The sequence below is a fragment of the Protopterus annectens genome, chromosome 1.part0 (genome assembly GCF_019279795.1).
Source record: "Protopterus annectens isolate FY-2018-M chromosome 1.part0, PAN1.0, whole genome shotgun sequence".
Lineage (NCBI taxonomy): Eukaryota > Metazoa > Chordata > Ceratodontiformes > Protopteridae > Protopterus > Protopterus annectens.
The window spans coordinates 1,829,491,043-1,829,511,345 of record NC_056725.1 but is presented as its reverse complement, the minus strand read 5'-3'; the positions used below and the strand labels follow the sequence as shown (position 1 = coordinate 1,829,511,345).

Below are 20,303 nucleotides of genomic sequence, written 5' to 3'. Positions count from 1 at the left end.
TAATCCAAATAACATTATAAAACTAGAAACAGCAAACTGCTGCTGAAGTAATTAGAAAACACAATACTCTATGCAAGAAAAAAAACAAACACTTTTAAAGAAATGGAAATCCAGGATCATCTATAAGCTGAAAGTTACATAACTGGTAAGAGAAATCTGGAACTGACAAAGGAGCAAAGAGTATTATAGGATGGGGGAGTTGGTGGTCTGGGTAAAGTTTTTGCTGTTGATCTGGCTCCAGCTTGTGGCCAAGACGTGGTAGTTGTAGAAGATAGACAAGATCATTTCATATCTTGGTGTTAAGGTAAAGTATGGCATACATGCTGTTAATCTAATGATGAAATGATAAACAAACTAGATAGGTTTGCTAAAATGGGGTCCATATAAAAACAGGTGGACTGTCTGTTGTCATGGCAGAGGAATTTCTTTTTTTTTCTTAACTCTGCGGTAGGAACATTTCTTAATTTGGGGGATGATCTTCTCTATCCTTCAGCTCATAATCTTGCTATTTATGTGTATGTTGTCCAGGGACTATAACACCTCCAGACTGTGGTGACCAGTAGCCACTCACTGCTGCTCACAGAGGTTTGAGAGAAGTCATTGCAAAACTATGTACTCATTTCATTTTTATTTACTTTTTTATCATTTTTGACCAGGTTAGTCCCACTAGGCTCTTGGATTCTTTTCAGGGAAGACCTGATATGGTGTTTATACTACTAGGAGAAATTTGGCCAAAGCATCAGTGAACGTCTTTTCACCAAGTGCCATGGGATCATTTACATCCACCTGCACTACCACAACACAAACATTTGTGCCACTAATATTGCTATGTATACATAATGACATCATCACTGAAGCTTTGAATGTAGTAAGTGCAGCTCCTTGAAGTCTCCCTTCCCTTAGCACAATGGCAGCAATGCCTTCAGGTCTGCCCACATGTCCAGCTCAGAAGCCACATAGAGTTCTGGCTTCTATTGAGAATATAACAGCAGCACATACCCTCCACTACAGCTTGGCCAACTCTCCTCTCCCATCTAAAGGTGTGAGCAGGCACATCCTTGTGTTCCTCCCTTCCCACCACCTGATCCAAAAGATAACTGAGCCACTAGTTGAACTCTGGTCATCCTGATCATACCCGGGACACTAACTGAACTCTGGTCATCCTCGTCATACCTGAGCCACTAACTGAACTCTGGTCATCCTGGTCATAGTCAAAGCTTTACTCCTGTCTGCAATGGAGCTGGCTACTGCACTGCACATCTTTGACATAATCCCCATAACTTATGTGGAGCTCCTTTCTCACACCTTGAAGCAAGCATGGAGATGATCAACCAAGACAAGGATGAAATGCTGGCATGGCTGTTATATCCAATAAGTAATATTGTTGACTGAATCGTACTGTAGAAATATTTTATGGTTTACCTACAGTAATGTATAGTTTGGCTGCCAATGATTTCTGCCAACAGGACAACTTTTCATTCTGAAAATGATAATAATACCCTTCTCTCTGACTTAACATGCTTAGAGACTTCACATACCTATGTTACAGCTAAAGACACCAAATATGTAGGAATTAAATGGACTTTACAGCTTTCAGTAATTCTTATGCCAACAATTTCCAAGATTGCATCAAGTACAGTGTTTTTTTTTTCAGCTCGTAACTAAACCAGCACATTGCTTAATCTAATGGGCACAAGTTATGGTAGTGATTTTAAAACATGGCCTGCTGTCATTCAGATCCTTCCATCCATTAATTCAGAGAGTAATATGAAAGAATACCCTTTCCAAAACATAGCTTATTGCAGTTATTTACCCGCGCATTCGTCCCACTAGGCTTATATCTTATTTCCAGAGAAGACTCCAGGTGATAAAAAATCTGTCAAAAGGCATGAAGAAAGTTCCTTTACTCTTTTGGGGTATGTGCCACTTCAACCATGTCAAGATTTGTAGTTCTAACTACATAAGAAGAGACTGTCTCTGCCATTAGCAAAGAATCAAGGAGTGGCATTCTGTTTAACCCATGATTGATGCATCAAAACACTTGGGACAAGTTCTACTCTGTCTTAAATAAAATGTAATGACATATATGGTCTTAAGTCAAGTAACTCCAACATTAACAAGACCATCTTCATGGATTGTTACAGTCAATAAATTTAACATAAGCACAGCTTCTGTGTATTATTATCTAAACTCTGACACCTCTAACCTGTACAAATGTTGATTAACTATATTTAAACACCTGATCTAAAAGTAGAAAATTATGTGACCAAAGTATTGCACTCAATGTTAGGGATAATCACAAGATACACTACTTTGAAACACCAACTTATTTTGTGACAGTTATAGGTTCATAGGTAAATATTGGGCTATCAGTCTGCAGACTATTACAAGCCTAGCCAGTAACCAGAGGTAATAATCAAAGCCTTTACCTTGTATCTATGAAGTAAAGACTTTAACAATTATGCCAGCCATTTTTTTGCAGAGTAGAAGAACTCACAGCTAAACACAGACATACACATAAATATAAAAGATTATATAAAGGTAAAATAATTTTGTAACAACAATAACCCATAGCTGAGTGGCAACTGGTTATTACTAGCAGTATCACTGCAAGAGTACTAGTATATAAAACAGTCTCCTCAGAAAATAACAATGTACACCAATGCATATTTCAACATTACTTCTCTAATTGCTAGCCTTTTTTAATCCTTTTTGTATCTCCCTGTGCCTGATGATCAACTAACCCCCCCCCCCCACCAGAACTGCCTATTTATTCCATATAAAAAGGACAGTGCCAATAGTCGTATGCCCATCATCTAGGCAGCCATGTTGTTTTGTCTCTCTCTTTTTTTTTAATTCTGCTAGTAGTGGTTAACATATACTCTTGAATACTTGAGGGTCTGCTATGCCTTTCTCTCTGAGCATACTCTTTCTGTACATGCCTGTAAAAGCTACAATGCATACATGGTTTGGGACAGCAAAGCATATGTCTCCAGCACATATACTACATGCTACATCATTTTTTAACCAGAGGATACTGGCATTGCAGCTGGCAGGCCAGTGCACAGGTCTGATCTATTATCATCTGCATCCCACTCTAATGGCTGTTTTACTTATTTTGTGAAATGCTATGAATTAATGCATTCCTGAGGCAAGTAATTTAGCTGTGACAATATTCTTATATCTTGGTAAGGCATTCAGTAAGCAAAGTTTCCCATACATGCATTGTTTCTAGTCTAAAAAGAAGGGTAACTATGACCATTTCACACCAAAGATTACTTACTTACTGGAAAGAATAAACAATAAAGTCATGGTCAGTGTTGTTCACCTTCATGGTCAGATGTCACAGACAGCAGTGTACAAGTTTTTGGTCTTGGGTTTCTCTTTTATCTGAGAGTCTCTGTATGCCAAATTCAGAAAAAAAATCTAATACTAATAAACTATTGCAATGGTGTATGGATCACAAAATAAGCATTACTGCTTTCAAGTCACTGTCTGTGTAATTTTCATGTAGCAAAATGAATTTAGTTAATAGTCTTAACAAATCAAGGTAAGCACATTAACAAACACAGGAATTACAATACCTAATTAAACTGCCTTAAAAGGAAGCATGTGAGCTATTATAAGAAGACAATAACATTATAAAGCAGTTATTCCGATATTTCATGACTATTTTTGCCAATCTACAATAAAGTTTGTGAAAGAATGTACAAATCTATTCATTTGTACACTAGCATTAAATCAGCAAACTCATAAAGGATACCATGTCACCTTAAAGAGACATACCTTCAAAATAACTATGAAAGCAGATTGGGGTTCCTGAATCTCCATTCTATGTCCTACATTATATTTTAAGGCAAACTTTGTCTTATTTACAAATCCTTAAATAACATAGCTATATTTATGAACTTGAACTTTACACCACATATTCTTATTGATACCACCAGATGCTCAAATAAACATCTGCCATCAACACAAAAAATAAATAAGCATAACTGCTTGCCAACACAGATATTTTCACGGCTGAAAAGCAAGTGACTCAGTATTATGATTGCCAGATACCATCAGAAATGTTAATGTGGTGGATATGTTTATAGACTGGAAATTCACCACAGCTGACCTGACACATGGCCTCTGAAATAACCATCAGGTTGTAAACTGCCAAGCAAATTATGGCATGCAAATAATACAACACTCTTACCATATCAGTTATCTGTAAAGAAGTCTGTCCTTGATGGGGTCTTTGCCGAGTGCACCAATCACAAGTCAGCAATTTTTAAGGAAGTTTTGGTGCATTTCACGATATCACATAAGACACACAGCTGCATCTGCTGCCAGCAAATATAACTTCACTATTCAGCAATTAGCAAGCACTTTTCTTCAAATTAAGAAACTACAATCAAGGTAAGCATAATGTAAGTATAAACTTGCCCAACTTACTGAAACTCATACAGTAAAAGCTAGTTATGGAGAGAAGGTATATCCGATGTATCAAGGAGGGTCCTCAACCATATGTGTTATAGCTAATATTAAGGATCCTCTTTGAGGATTCACAGTCTCAAGAAGTAAATTACTATGGTGGAAAGAGCTAGATTGTATACAATAGGGTTGCCTGCAGCCAAATTTTCCAGTGCAAATTTTAGTTGTGATAATAATGCATGAAGAATGTATGCAGCAAAGACCAAATGTCTGCAATAAAGATACAGAAGAGAGTCGATTATCTGAACATTGATTATGCAAAATGTCAATTATCTGAACCAGCCTTCCAAAGTTTTCAGGTAGGAAATATCATACGTCTGAATATGTAAACAATATACATATTCAGTTGGGCATGTTTTTTAAGCTTGTCTCCAGCTCGTGTGTGAAAAATATTCTTTATTGTCCACTGGAATCACTTCTTCTTCCTTCAGCTTTTTCCCGGTTAGGGGTCGCCACAGCGGATCACCTGTATGCTCATGATTGGCAGTGGAGTTTTACAGTGTCAATTTGCCAGCCCGGCGCCCAACCTTCCACGGAAGGCACACACGCACGCACTCACATCTAGGGCCAATTTAGAGTATCCAATCCACCTACAGCATGTCTTTGGGATGTGGGAAGAAACCACAGCACCCAGAGGAAACCCATGCGACCACAGGGAGGACATGCAGACTCTGCACAAAAGGCATCCCAGCCGAGGATCGAACCAGGGAACCTCTTGCTGTGAGGTGACAACGCTAACCACTGCACCACTGCAGACACCCTGTCCAATGGAATCACTGAATGGTTGAAAAGTGTTTACCTGCATACAGAAAATAACAAAATTTTAGAAGTTTTTTTTATCTGGTTCAATTATATGTTTGATTATCCAAACTACCCTAGGTCCCAATTAGTTTGGATAATCAACTCTCTACTGTAGTTCTGATGCTCACACTGAAGATAGGTACTCCTCAAGTGGGGTGCATTTGATCACAGTAACTGCCATTAGGAAATAAGGCCTGTCATCCGATGCAGAATACAATATAGCTGGAAAGTGTCTACTTGACAATAAGCCTATCCCTTCCTGAAATGAAAGGAGGTAAATTGGTCCATCTTTAAAAAAAAATCACATATCCATTTTGGGTAAAATCTGAACTAATGATGAATATCAAAGGTGAAAAGTACCCTATTCTCCCTTCCATCCCAGTGAAGAAAAATAAGACTTTTTTGTTTATTTGACATTCGTTTACAAGGAAAGTCTGACTGGGTATGATCTCATTTTCAGTGGCAGCCTGGGGAGAAAATCTCCACAATACACATTAAACAGAATTAAAATTGAACAATGGTCACAAATATTAAGACAATAACAAAGTAATACAATTTGTGAATACAATAAAATAAAATAAGCAAAATATAAGGCAAGCAATAAAGTTGACCATACATTGTATACAAGATAGAAAACAGTTCCTAATATGCATGCATTATGAAAGGAGATACTGCCAACACAACTATCTGGAATTTTGTAAATAATTATATGTCATTTGAGAATATCAACATGATTCATATAAGATGCTTGTGTTACAAATGTATTATAACTGCATGTCATGTGTATATCTAACTATGTTAGTACAGACGTGTGTTGAAAAGATATTTTATAAAGTGCTGTTTAAAATATAACCACAGTGTGTCCTACTGTAATAGGACAGAAAAGTACATGCACTATTGTAACTGTTTAAATGTATATATTTTAACAGTGGAAACTGGAATACAAGAGGTTAACTGCAATCAAGCAAAACTTCAGAAAAATAGCAGAAATTAAATTACTTTATGGCAGCTACAGACACATCATCTGTACTGAGAAGCTTTGTGTACTGTCTTCGGAGTGAACTAATTACTACAAATATTTTATGACTTCCAGGATCTGCCAAAGATCTGAGGTCTATGTATTTTCACAGGAAGATGCTAAACACTGCTAGCTTCCAACAGTGTGTGTGTGGGGGGGTCACCTGGGATAGAGTCAGATGACAAGAAATTATGTCATTTTGCAAGCTATCCCAGCAGTAATATTTGAGATATTAATTTAACAAGTCTCTTAGAGAAACACAGCATTCTGTATTCTGTCTTAGACCTGACAACCACTAGAAGATCCATTCACCACATCTGCCTTGATCTTATTAAGTAAGTTAAGTAGGGTATAGTAATTTTCTTACAGTCAGGAATATAGTGAAGCTTTTCTTTACTTATTTGAGACTGTTCTGCAATGTTGTTTTAAATATTTCCTGTGATTTAGAACTCTGACATCACTGTGATTATATACTGAGTATTTTCTTGTTCTTTTATTATTAAATATATTTAAACCTTTCATTGTGGCTGATCTGTCTAGAGATAAATAAGTTTTGAAAGTACTTGCATATTTATTTGTTGACACTGTGGGCCACTCCTAATAGCCTTGCTCTTGGTCAAACTACCATTTGTATTAATAGCATCAATACACAGTAAAATTGGACACCCTTTGTTAAGGGCCTTTAAGTAGCTAATAAGGAGTTTGCTGGTGGCAGTGATAACTACCTTATAGTATGAGCAAAAGTGCCAGCCTTTACAGGTGAGTGTGTGTGTAAATCAAACCTCAAAGAGAGTGTGTGTGTCAGCTACTTGGGCAGGGACACAAAGCACTGGTTGAATAGAGAGGGTGCTGGAGGTCTTGGCTTGGCTTCTCAGCTGAGATCTCAACTCTATAGCTGTGCATGTGGGGAATCTTACTGGGGATCTGGAGAGAGGGACAAACCAGCCCTGGACTGACTGCGGTCAGTGTGTGCTCTTAAGGGAAACTGCACTTGATGCGGAGAGCTGCATCTGGAAATACTGTCTGTGTACTTGTCATCCTCTCAGTGTACTTCCCCCACTATTGCTAGTAGTGAGGATTGAGGCTCCTTGATTACTGGACCAGTGGTGGGTTTTCACATTTATTGGTTGGCAGTGGTGGGATCACCACATCACATATTAGGATTCAGTGGTGTGGATATTGAACTCCTGTAGCCTGTAAACAGTGGTCAGTAAAGAAGGTGTTTGTACTCTCAAGCAGCCACACAGTAGACATTCAGAGTTTCATATCACAATAGTTTTATTTAATTTTGTTAGCTTAGTTAGGGAGAGAAGGCAAAGATGTCAGCAGAGGAGTATGGCAAGCTGACAAGGAGCCATTTGGATGAGATGTGCCAAGCCAAAGGACTGATGCATGCCAACCTGACTAAAGCAGAAATGATTGCAGCCTTAACCACAACTGCATCACAGACCAGCAACCAGTAGGACAACCAGATTGGCCTTGGGGATGTACAACTCTCAGAAAATGGACAGTTCAACTTTGCTGCAGAGGACTTAAAAATCTGTCTGGAGTTATCCAGACTTGAATTGGAGGTCAAACAGTTAGAACTACAATCAGCAGAGAGACTACAGCATTTGGAGGTTGAAGCAAAATCAGCAGAGAAACTGAGATATCGAGAAGCTGAAGAAAATGAGAGGCAGAGGCAACATGAAAAGGAGACGCTGACTCTTTTCCAGTATCATGGAGATAATGGGGAGGGAGGTAACTGAACCTCAGAAGCAATAAAGGCCAGTAAATTTCTTCCACAACTTCTAGAGGGTGATAATACTGATAGTTTTATTCATATGTTTGAAAGGGTTTGTAAACAGTATAATGTTGACCAAGGGCTCTAGGTACGGTTCCTGACCTCCTTACTCCATGGTAAATCTATAACTGCTATTTCTAATTTGTCTGATACTGATTGCTTAAATTATAATACTGTTAAAAATTGTTTACTAGAATGTTTTAAGTTAACACCTGAAGCTTACAGAAAAAAAAGTTTCGTGAGCATAGATGCAAGGCACTTAAAAATGTGTGTGTGAATATATTGCTGAGTTAAGCACTTATTTTCATAGATGGGTGAGTGGGTGTCAGGTCACCACTTTTGAAGGACTGGCAGGCATTTTAGTGAGGGAACAAGCCCTTACCACTTTGCCTGTGGACATGAGAATCTGGTTGGCAGATAGGGAATACAGGACTGCAGATGAGTTGGAGAAAAAGAGTGACCTACACCTAGCAAGCAGGGCATTATTGCACAGGAAAGGGATACCCAGTGCTGCACATGCGTATACGGGTACCCATAGTAGGCAGCCTAAACTGCCAGTAGCAGGGGAAACCACTAGTTCAGGTATATGGCCAAGATCAAGGTTTACATGTTTTAAATGTAACTAGTGGGGCATGTAGCATATAGATGTCCATGGAGGCAAGCTGGGGAACAAAAGGTGGGAGAGCTAGAAAGTGGGAATGACAGAATGCCAGTGGTAAGTTGGAGACAACAAGGGTCTCAAACTACCAAAAGAGGTTATACCCTACCTTAGTAAATGAGGAAACAGGCCACTGTTAAGAGGGACACAGCCTCTGACCTAACCATTGTGAAGCCTACAATGGTTAAACAGGAGCACTACTTGCTTGGGCAGTCTACTCCAGTCAGAGGTTTAGGAAGGACCCCATTCCAAATACGTTTGGTTAGGGTTCACCTTGACTGGCAGGGTGGAAAAAGAAGCAAGCAAGTAGGTGTGTTTGAGGATATCCCTGCAGATATCCTGGTAGGGAATGATTTTGATAATGCAGTACCTTGTCTGCATGCAGTTACATGCACTCAGGCTTGGAGACAGACATGTAGGTCTGGTAGCCTGGGGGGACCCAGACAGGCCGCAAAATTGAAGCCAGGACTGATGAGGTGGCTACTTTAGGGAAGGAGCTACCCTGTAGCAGTAAGACTGAATGTGAGCTACAGCTGCTAGTGGGTATTGATGTTCTCTTGGAAAGAGTGACTGCAAGGGCAGAGATGAGTAGTAGTACCCAGGCTGACAGTAACACACCACTGTCAGAGGATACCAGACTTCCTGTGGAAGGGGAGCTGGGAAGGGTTACAATGAGAGAGCTGAGGCAGGCTCAGCTCTCAGACCCTACATTACAAAGCTTGAGGGAAGTAGCCAGGGAGGCACTTGATTCTCAAGGAAAAGGGGAATCCATATACTGGGACAAAGGGTTACTGTACAGAGAGTGGACCTCTGAGGGAGGGATAGAGTGTGAGAGAATACTGCAGTTGGTAGTGCCCACAGCCTTATGGCACTTTTAGCCATAGCCCAAGACATTCCCTTTGCAGGTCATATGGGCATAAAGCATACCCAGAAACGCATTATATGGAATGTTTATTGGCTTGAAATTTCCAGGGACGTAACAGGGTACTGCAGGATTTGTGAGCAATGCCAAAAGGTAGGCAAGGCAGGAGACAAGGTCAAATTTCATGCCTTTGCCTGTGATTGAAGAGCCATTTCAGAGGGTAGCTATGCATATTCTGGGGCCTCTGAATACTCCAAGTTCCACAGGGAAGAAGTATATCCTAGTGGTAGTAGATTATGCTACCAGATACCCTGAGGTGGTGGGTTTGTCCTCCATTTTGGCAGAAAAGGTGGCAAATGCTTAGTTAGAGATTTTCAGCAGGGTAGGTTTCCCAAAATAAATACTGACTAACAGGGGTGCCAGTTTCATGTCAGACCTGATGGCTTGTCTGTGGGAGCACTGTGGGTTAAAGCACATAAAGACCACCCCCTACTGCCTTCAGACTAATGGTCTTGTTGAGAGTTTAATCTCTACACTAAAGACCATGCTATGGGCATTTGCAGACCAGTTTAAGTGGGCATGGGACAAATATCTGCCCCAACTGTTGTTTGCTTACTGAGAGGTGCCCCAGGAATCCACAAGTTTTTCACCCTTTGAGTTGTTGTATGGGCATAGGATGAGGGGAACTCTAGATATGATTCAAGATGAGCAGGAGAGGGAGTGTGAATTCCACAAGAAGTTTGTTGTAGCATATGTCCTAAACCTCAAGACACAGCTCAGGGAACTCATGGACTTTGCACCCAGAAGAACCTGGCAGAAGCCCAGCAGCAGAAAAAGGTCTAGTATGATAGGAATGCTTGAGCTAGAAAGTGTGCTGTGGGGCTTCAGATTATGATACTCATTCCTGTCAGACACAATAAGCTGCAGGCAGCTTAGGAGGGACCCTTCAAAGTGGTAACAAAGGTCAGTGATGTTAACTACATAGTAGAACTGCTAGGCTAGGGGCTGGGGTGCAAACTGTACCATATTAACACCATGAAACCTTACCATGATAGAGAGGCCCTGGTGATATGTATTTGCAGTAGGAGGCAGGAAGAGACTGAGGGACATCTATGGCTACAGGGAGCCAGCCAGCAAACTTCAAAGTTACTATGGTGGAGCCTAGGGCTGCAGGCACATGATATGACACTGCAACACTATAATGGAGTCAGAGTCAGCAATGCAAAGGTAGCTTGAATCTCAAGACAGGGTATGAGGTAATGTATTCCCGGATAAGCTAATTTCTCAAGGGTCACTTTGAGTCTTTGAGGGAGAAGAAGTGTCACGAAAGGAGATACTGCCAGCACAGCTATCTGGAATTTTGTAAATAATTATGTCATTTGTGAATATCAACATGAATCATATAAGCTGCTTGTGTTACAAATGTATTATAACTGAATGTTATGTATATATCAAACTAAGTTTGTGCAGACTTGTGTGTTGAAAATATATTTTATAAAGCGTTGTTTAAAATGTAACGGCAGCGTGTCATACTGGAACAGAACAGAAATGTACATGCACTATTGTTTAAATGTATATATGTTAACAGTGGAAACTGGAACACAGGAGATTAACTTCAGTCTGGCAAAACTTCAGAAAATAGCTGAAATGTAATTACTTTATGGCAGCTACAGATACAATTTCTGTGCTGAGAAGCTTTGTCTTTGGAGTGAAATAATTACTACAATTGTTTTATGACTTCCATCATCTGCCAAAGATCTGAGGTCTATATATTTTCACAGGAAGATGCTAAATATTGCTAGCTTCCAACAGTAGAGATTTCACATGGGAAAGAGTCAGATGACAAGAAATGATTAATTATGCCGCTATCCCAGCAGTAATATTTGAAATATTAATTTAGGAAGTCTCTTGGAGAGGGACATGATTCTGGATTCTGTCTGTGACCTGACAACAACTAGAAGATCCATTCACCACATCTGCCTTGCTCTTATTAAGTAAGTTAAGTAAGGTATAATAATTCGCTTAGATACAGTCAGGAATATAGTGAAGCTTAGTATAGATATTTTTCTTTATTCATTTGAGACTGTCCTGCAATGTTGTTTTAAATATTTCCTGTGATTTTGAACTCTGATGTCACTGTGATTATATACTGAGTATTTTCTTGTTCTTTTATTACTTATTATTAAATACATTTAAACCTTTCATTGTGGCCGACCTGTCTAGAGATATTTAAGTTTTGAGAGTATATGCATATTTATTTGTTGACACTGTGGGCCACTCCTAATAGCCTTGCTCTTGGTCAAACTACCATTTGTATTAATAGTAATATTATACAGTAAGATTGGGCATCCTTTCTTAAGGGCCTTTAAACAGCTGATAAGGAGTTGGCTAGTGGCGGTGACAACTACCTTACAGTCTGGGCAAAAGGTGGCGTAGCTAGTAAACCTGTGCGCCAGCCTTTCCCAGGTGTGTGTGTGTGTGTGTGTGCATAAATCAAATTTCAAAGAGTGTGAGTGTCTGCTACTTGGGCAGGGACACGAAGCATTGGTTAGACAGAGAGAGTGCTGGAGGTCTTGGCTCGGCCACTCAGCTGAGATCTCAACTCTATAGCTGTGCCAATGGGAAGTCTTAATGGGGATCGGTAGAAAGAAGGAAAAAGCAGCCCCGGACTGACTGTGGGCTGTGTGTGCTCTTAAGGGAAAATTCTCTTGATGCAGAGAGCTGCATCTAGATATACTGTGTGTGTACTTGTCATCCTCTCAGTGTACATCCCCCGCTGTTACCAGTGGTGAGAATTGAGGCTCCTTAATTACTGGTCCAGTGGTGGGTCATCACATCATGTTACATAATGATGCATTAGAGATATAACAGAATAAGTAATAGGTAGCAAGTGGTGCACCGGTAGCATTGTCACCTCACAGCAAGAGGTTCTCCCGTTCGATTTTCAGCTGGAGCGCCTTCTGTGTGGAGTCTGCATGTCCTCCCCATGGTCGAGTGGCGTTCGAAAGACATGTGTGAATGGGAGTGCCTTCGTTGAAGGTTGGGTGTCGGGCTGGCACCTCGGCACCGTAAAAATAGACTGCCAATCATTAGCGGACCGGAGTTCCGCTGCGGCGACCCCTAACTGGGAAAAGCCGAAAGAAAAACAAGTAAAACCCATATACTCTTTCTGGCAAGAGAACTAAATAGTACATTTCAGTGAAATTCTGGGATAGATAAATGTTAGTTTAAGAATATAAAGAAAAGACATTAGAAAGTTAAGGAATTAAAGAGAGGTGAAATTAGAAAGTAGGTAATGCACGAAGGGAAGTAGGATATATCAACAGAAATGTTATTAAGAGTGGGGAAGACGGGAATAGAAAAAGAGTACTAAGATGACAATGAGCATGGGCAGATCCAATTATTGGTTAGATGTTCTTTCAGCCTAGACTTGAAGGTATAGTAGTGGGTAAAAGTCTGATTGCTTCTGCAATACTTTTCCATGATTTGAAATCACAGTGAGAGCACAGATTTACCCTGTAAGATCTCTGAGGTTTGTAAATAGATAGTAGATACTTGTGAGAGGAGCGTAGATCACAAGATGGAATATAGTATTGAAGCAGTGATGATGTAGTTTGCAAAAAGGAGGAGTTGTACAGTATTTTTTGAGTTAATGTTAGTTGATTAAAGATGAGAAGCTGGGGTAGTTCGAGCCAATTTAGGGACTCGAGAGCAGAGCAATAGTGAGAGTAGTGGGCCTGCCCTGTGGCAAATTTAGCTGTTTTATTGTAACATTGGCTAAGTTTTGCTATGAGAGAAGAGTGAAGATTGGTTAGAATAGGTGAAGCATGTAGAAGGAAGGAAGGGAGGGTAAGAGGTGGTGGCAAGGGTTACAATTGTGGAGTTAGAGATGAATTTCTTAGCCCTATACATCATGCCCAGTTTTTGATTATTTTTTTTTTGTTATGTTGTTGCTGATATCTAGGTCAAACTTAAGACTGTTGTCAACAGTTACACCTAACAGTTGTGTATGTGAAACCACATCAATTTAAAGTATTGTTCAGAGAAGTAATAGGGTATCTGGAGAAAATTGTTTTGGTAAAAATAGAAGTGCAGTTTTTATTTTGGTTAAGTAATAAATGGTTGTTGGTGAGCCAAAACTCAGTGAAAGTGAATGCTTCATGAGTTAAACTCTGTAGATGAGAGTCCTGGCAGAGCAGATTAGTGTAGAGTCATCAGTATACTGAATTAGGGTGGCTTGTTTGGTGGCAGTATTAAGATGGCTACTAAAAATGTTGAAGAGAAGTGGACCTAGTAGTGAGCCTACGAGTACCCCAGTGCTAACAGGTAAATAAGGAGAGAAGTTAGAGTTCCATTTTGATGGACTGATATCTGTTAGAGAGATAGCTACTGAACCATTGTAAGGATGTTTTGGTTAATCCCAGAAGAGATAGCTGGGATAAGAGTTGTGGGTGGGACACAGTAACAAAGGCTTTGGATACATCTAAGAACAGAGAAGAAACAGTTTCCTGAGTCATGAGCTTTGTTGACAGCGTCAGTAAAGAATAGTAAAACAGTGATAGTGTTGCGTGCTGGTCTGAATCCATGTTGATGGGAGAGAGAAGATTACTGTGAAGTAGGTTTTTAAAAAAGTTGCTTATGGATACATTTTTAAAGAATTTTTGATAGTGGTGAAAGAATATCAGTTGGCCTACACTTAGAGATTTCTGTGGAGGTGCCGCCTTTGTGGAGGAAGGATGAAGGATTTTTTTCACAGGGAGGAGACATAAGCCTTGATGGATCTATTAATCATTATTGAGACTGGGTAGGCAACTGAGTCAGCAGCCACTTTTAGGAATTCATTAAGAAGACTGTCTGCAGAGGGGGAACATGGCTTGATCTTGCACAGGAGGGATTTGATGAAGGAAGTAGGAACTGTTTGAAGGGAAAATGTGGAGTGACATGTAACAGCCGGATGACAGAAGGTAGAGGGACATGGCAGAAATGTGTTAGTGATGGGAGCCATGAATTAAGAGTTAAACTGAGATACTTGTATGGATTAGTTCAAAGAATACTATGACACTACCTTTAGAAGGAGGAATCAACTCATCCTAGGGATACATACTCCTTGTGAAGGTCCAGACATGTTTTCGAACATGGGAGAACCTGAAGCATCAAGATCCAATGTGCTATAGTGAAGGACACCAGTAAGACAAGTTTTTGTGAAATGACCTTCATCTCCAATCTAGCAGACTCAAACAGTGGATAGGTAAACCTGCTGATTATGATGTTCTCCTGCCCTCCACAAGGTCAAGATGTGTGAAACAGCTGATGTGTGCACCCTGACCTTGAAGTAACTGAGGGTTGAGATCATACTGTGTTCACAGACAGGTCAGGAGCTGTTGTAAGGTAAAAAGAAGAGATGCCATTAGGTACCATTATGCACAGATTGCGAAATATTTCACTCACAAAGGCCAGCACAGAGGAGAGCTTTCTAGCAGTTCATTGACTGCCTCAGACGCCAGACAGCAAATCAGGAAGGAGTACAGGCTCTACAGCAGCAGCAGTAGTAGTCAGGCTGTGAGGTGGAGTCTGCTACCAAGTGAGTTATGAAGAACATCCTCTACTGAAACTAGGACAACTACCGCTAATGCCAGGAATTGGAATGCTTAAAACACAGCCTCCTTCACGATTTCTCCGGATTATTTTCAAGCTATTTCTTGGGTTCTGTTTTTTTTTGTAAATTATCCTTCCTCAATTTGTAATTTAATATTAATAGTCTCTGTCTTCTTTAACCATTTTTAATTATTAGCAGTTAGGTCATGTCTGAAAAGGGGCTCTGTTAGTCCAGCAGACTTACCTCTTCAAAATAAAAATAAAAATAAAATGAAGATATGAAATCAATAGGAATGCTTGCAGGAACCTCCTGTGCCAAGAGCTGAACAGGATATATCCCTCTGCCTCCCCTTGCCCTTCTGAACTGAGCAAAAGTGTATGTGTGTGTGTGTGTGTGTGTGTGTGTGTGTGTGTGTGTGTGTTTTGGCAGGGGGAGGGGGGGGGTCATACTCCATAAGACAAATAAGTCAATCTGTGGAATGCACAACTTCTAGAAGACTTACAGCAGATATGGCATCTGACTCTGCAGTTCCAGGAGAGTCCTAGGCAATTGGTTTAGAGTCTCTTCTAGCTTGTTTATTCTCCCAGGAATGTGAAGTGCACCGACAGCCATGCCCTTGTCTATGGGCCACTAGCAGATGAGCATCACCTTCCTGCAAAGACAGCACAATTTTGCCCTTGTTTAGATACCAAATATTCGACTGGCAGTATGACTGGATAAGGAGAGATCCCAAAAGCAGCTTCACCTCCAAGTCCTTTACAGTCATCAGAACTGATCTTAGCTCCACCTAACGGATGCATCTCCAAGTCTATAAGGGATTCACACCTCCTGCAACATATAAGAACTGAAATGAGTTACCCTCCCCTCAAAGAAAGCATCTGTTATGCAAATTTGCACCAAGCTTGACAACAGAAAGTGTTGACTCAACATGAAATTAGTAGAGTGATCCACCAAACCAGGGTCTGATGAAAGAAGGCTGACAACAGAAAACAGTTTGTGATCATGTGGTACCTTTGCAGGCACTAACAATTCACAGCATACTGCCACTGCAATTATGTAGTGGCCCTGCAGCTGACACCTTACACACTGCTGCAACATTCACATCCTCAGGCAAGCAAACAAGCCATGAAGATGTAGACAGAGTGAGAGCGAATGTTTGTCTGGGCCTGAGTCCTGCTTGCACTATACCCTCACTTAGTTGACCAAGGTCCTGATCTCCAGGATTCAACAAGAGCAGGAATGACTGAGACTGGACAGTGTCCAGCTCTGTGCCTAGACAAGCAATGTTCTGAGTAGAAGCCAAAGAGAACATCAACCAATTTATGATGACCCATCATGGAATAAAGCCAAGGGAAAACATACTGCAGGGACGTTTCCACTAAGACTTTGAACAGAGATACCAAGACCCAGTCTCTCAATTGTCCAGATTCTAATAGACTGTCCAAATTTTTAAATATTATTTTCAGTCTGCTCCACATAAAATTAGTGGTTTTCTGACAAATCACTGAGTACTGAAGTCATTAAATAATGGCATACATTTGAGTTTCAAATGTCATATCCTTTAGAAAATACATGCCAAAACAAATCATGTTATCCTAGCAACTTTCTAAGTTTATAAGAGCAATATTTAAAATCTGTCGCTATTTTCGAGACCCCTCACATTATTTTAGTCTTTGTCCAGATTTCTTGTGGAATGCACAACTTCTAGAGGACTTAGAGCAGGTATGGGATTTGACACTGCAGCTCCAGGACAGGGCTAGACAATTGGTTTAGAGTCTAAGGTCTGCAGGTTGAGAGGTATGACAGCCAGTCATTTAGACTGGGGAACATATGAAGACATTTCTCCTATAAAACCTTTGCTTGCCATGACAAACACTTTGCTAAAGGCTCTGGATGCTAAAAAAACTCATACAGTAAGATTTTAAACTAAAAAGTGACATCCACCCAGATGGCTAAAAGAATATCTCATGTGGCCTACAGATTTTGATATTCAAAACATATCTGTTCTCTCCAGGATTACCATTCAGAAAATATAGAAGATCTAGGTAAGGTGCTTCTGCTGGATCGACATCCAAAAGTGGATATTTTGTTTATGTTAGTTGAAGTTATTAAGGTCTGGGATGGGACAGAAATCACTAATCCTTTCCAGACAAAGAACAAATGGGAATTAAACCTCCAACCTCAGAAAAAATAGTATATCCTCTATTGTCTCTTAAGGAATACCATCTGGGGGAAACTAAGAGGTCCACTGAAAGGGACTGACCTTCCAGAGGAGCTATTTTTTTTTGGAGGACCAGTGAGCCACAACACATGACTAAGACTGATCACATTAAGGAATCACTGGCTCTTTGTGATGAGTCTTCAACCTATAGTGAAATGGGAGAACTACTCCATTGGCAGTCTGAGACCAAAAGAAGAACTACTACATCCCAGCTGAGGAGGGATTATCCTCTTGAATAACTTAGCAGGCATAGGGTGGGGTGGCAAGACTGAATGATGCTTCAGCAACTTCTTTTTTGTTGGGTAGGCTTAGGGAATGCAGAGGAAGAGAATAACAGGGAATCATAAATACCCTCCACGAGACGAGGACTTGAATTTCCATAAGAATATCTCTGACAAGATCTGGAGTGGCTTAAAAAACCATCACTTTCCTCTTAATGCAGGTATCTAGTCTGCTGTTTTTGATACCTCCTCTACAGCATCCGGAACAAGCACAAAAATGAACTGACAGCTCTGGCCAAACCATATCCCATGCTCTGGAACAGGCTCCTCATCAATGCGAAGCAGAGTTCATCCCTAACCCTATTTAAGCATAACCTTAACTAATGGGTGGGAAATAGGAAATTCATCCTGGGTATGACCCTCATATCTTGACAGATAGAGCAGATAGTAGTGCCCAAACCAACATACGCCCCAATAACCTCTAGAAACTTCCCGACAATACCTCCTTCCTAATAATCACTAATGACACATAAGGAGACAAATGGGAAGGATTGCATCACTAATGACACATAAGGAGACAAATGGGAAGGATTGCTCAGCTAGGCTTATAAAGGCCCTGGTGGTCATTAGCCTAGTATATACCTATGAACCTATATGCACAGCAGAATTTATAAGCTACTTGGTAGTCCACTTTCTTAGCCGTCACAGTAATCTATATGAAGTCTTCACCACTCATCCAAAAAGGTGGGAATAAAACTAGGAGTGGTGAGATGAATAGCTGAGGTCCTTGAACACAAATTGGTAAAGGAGTACACACTCTGTTAACATGCCCACAGCACTTAATTTCTCTTATTAGGTGTCAGAGAGATAGAGGACTATGGTCTCTAGTATCTATGCTGGACTGAAGAAATCATATAAAAGTCAAGAGCGGTTAGTAAGGGAATCTTACCACTTGTGCCGGGGCTTATACATGGCATCCATCTCCTTGAGTGCCAAGAGATAAGAATTATGGTGCATTGAGTGCCTGAATGACATTCTTAAAAAGTAGCACCTTGAGGAGGAAATGATACAGTGTTCCTCATGTTTCTCCCATATGTGTTTTGGGAGAAGGAAAGGGGACACAAAAGTAATCCATGGCGTTCATCATAAACTTTAGAGTCTCTGTAAAGAAGGGGTTATGAGAGGGTGAGGCAGACAGGAAAGTTCAACACAGTGGAATTGTCATCCTCAGAAGCAGAGGCCTGTGGATCCCCCAGCTTTAAAAATTGATTTCTGGGCTAAGTAAAACACTACAGCAGTTTCCTACAGCACTGCTGTAGATTCCAGCAATGTGACAATATTCAGCCTAACTTACATAACTTTAGTCATGCATAGTACAGCATACTTTAGCTGTTCTGTCTTCAAATTCACATGAACATTTTTCTACTTAATATCATGTGTCTTCCTTGCACCCTTTATGAAAATAGGAATCTGTATCGTGGAGTGGCAAAATCCATATGATAATCACCATTTCATAACCTGATTAAAAGCATTTCTTCACAAAGAATCTGAATATTCTGTGGATCTGACAATTACAACTGGAGGAACACAATAGGACATTTAACTTCTAAGAGGCTCAGAAAAATATTTTCTTACCTGCATTAATTAGATCAGCATCGACTTCTGCTTCTGTTGGGTAAGGCCCCTGCAAAAAAGTGACAATGATAAACTAATTTAAGATATGTTGGGAAACAAATTTGCCATTTAGAACCTCCACTACCACAATGAATCATATATCAAATTCTACCAATACCATGTCAAATAAACTACAGTAATCATCACAAGTAAATAAAAGGATAGCGTAGTCAGTTTGGCAATATGTAAGCATGGTTAAAAATCATGCCATTTACTGTAGTAATAGCTTGAGTGTTAATAGAATTAAAAATGGAATGATAATTAGTCTGACCTTAGAAAGAATCCAATATGAAAGGCCTACTGCAGACAAATGACATACTCTGCACTTACTTCATTTATTTCCTGACACATGCTTTATCATACTCAGTGTAACAGGGAAGGCATGACTTTTCCCAGCAATGAAACAGGCATAAGTCAGGCAACCAGTCCTGGCTGTGGCACCTGCCCAATGCAATGTGCACACAAAATGCAGATGTACCAACTGCCAGTTTCAGAATATAACAAATTCACCAGCTCATAAGCAATTTCTCTTTTATGGGTGAAAGAGAAGCATCTGTTGCCTTGGCAATGGCACTGATCATCATTCCATTCAGTTTTACTTCAAGCTGAGTACCTGAAGAGTATTACATCTCTGGTAAAAACAAAACTTTGGAAAAGCACTTCTTTCAGATGTAAATAATAGACACAGTGCAGCCATCAAATTATTCAGCACAGAAATACATACAAACTGATTGGCACTTCATTCATAAATACATTTAAAGTGGTTGTATATTGGTAAAGAAATAGTTAATTGCTTCTCTTTCTTCTTTTTTTCCAGTTTAACCATACAGTATGAACAGCTTCAAAATGAAAGTATCATTAACATCTGGGGATGGTCACTAACCATTTAAGTTTTACATTCTTGTAAATGGGCAAAAACAGCAAACCCGTATTTCTTTTCAAACAAACAGAGTTAGTGGTAGACTTATACCCACAGTACTATCTGAACTC

General features: G+C 40.0%; 1 protein-coding gene across 1 annotated transcript in view; it reads right to left on the bottom strand.

The window, feature by feature from the left end:
• OXCT1 (3-oxoacid CoA-transferase 1) overlaps nucleotides 1-20,303 on the bottom strand; it is a 1,765,637-nt gene that overhangs the window by 612,629 nt on the left and 1,132,705 nt on the right. The window contains exon 11 of the mRNA XM_044069775.1: nucleotides 19,275-19,323. Within this exon, the coding sequence (XP_043925710.1) occupies nucleotides 19,275-19,323 (49 nt within the window). The remainder of the gene's footprint in view (nucleotides 1-19,274; nucleotides 19,324-20,303) is intronic.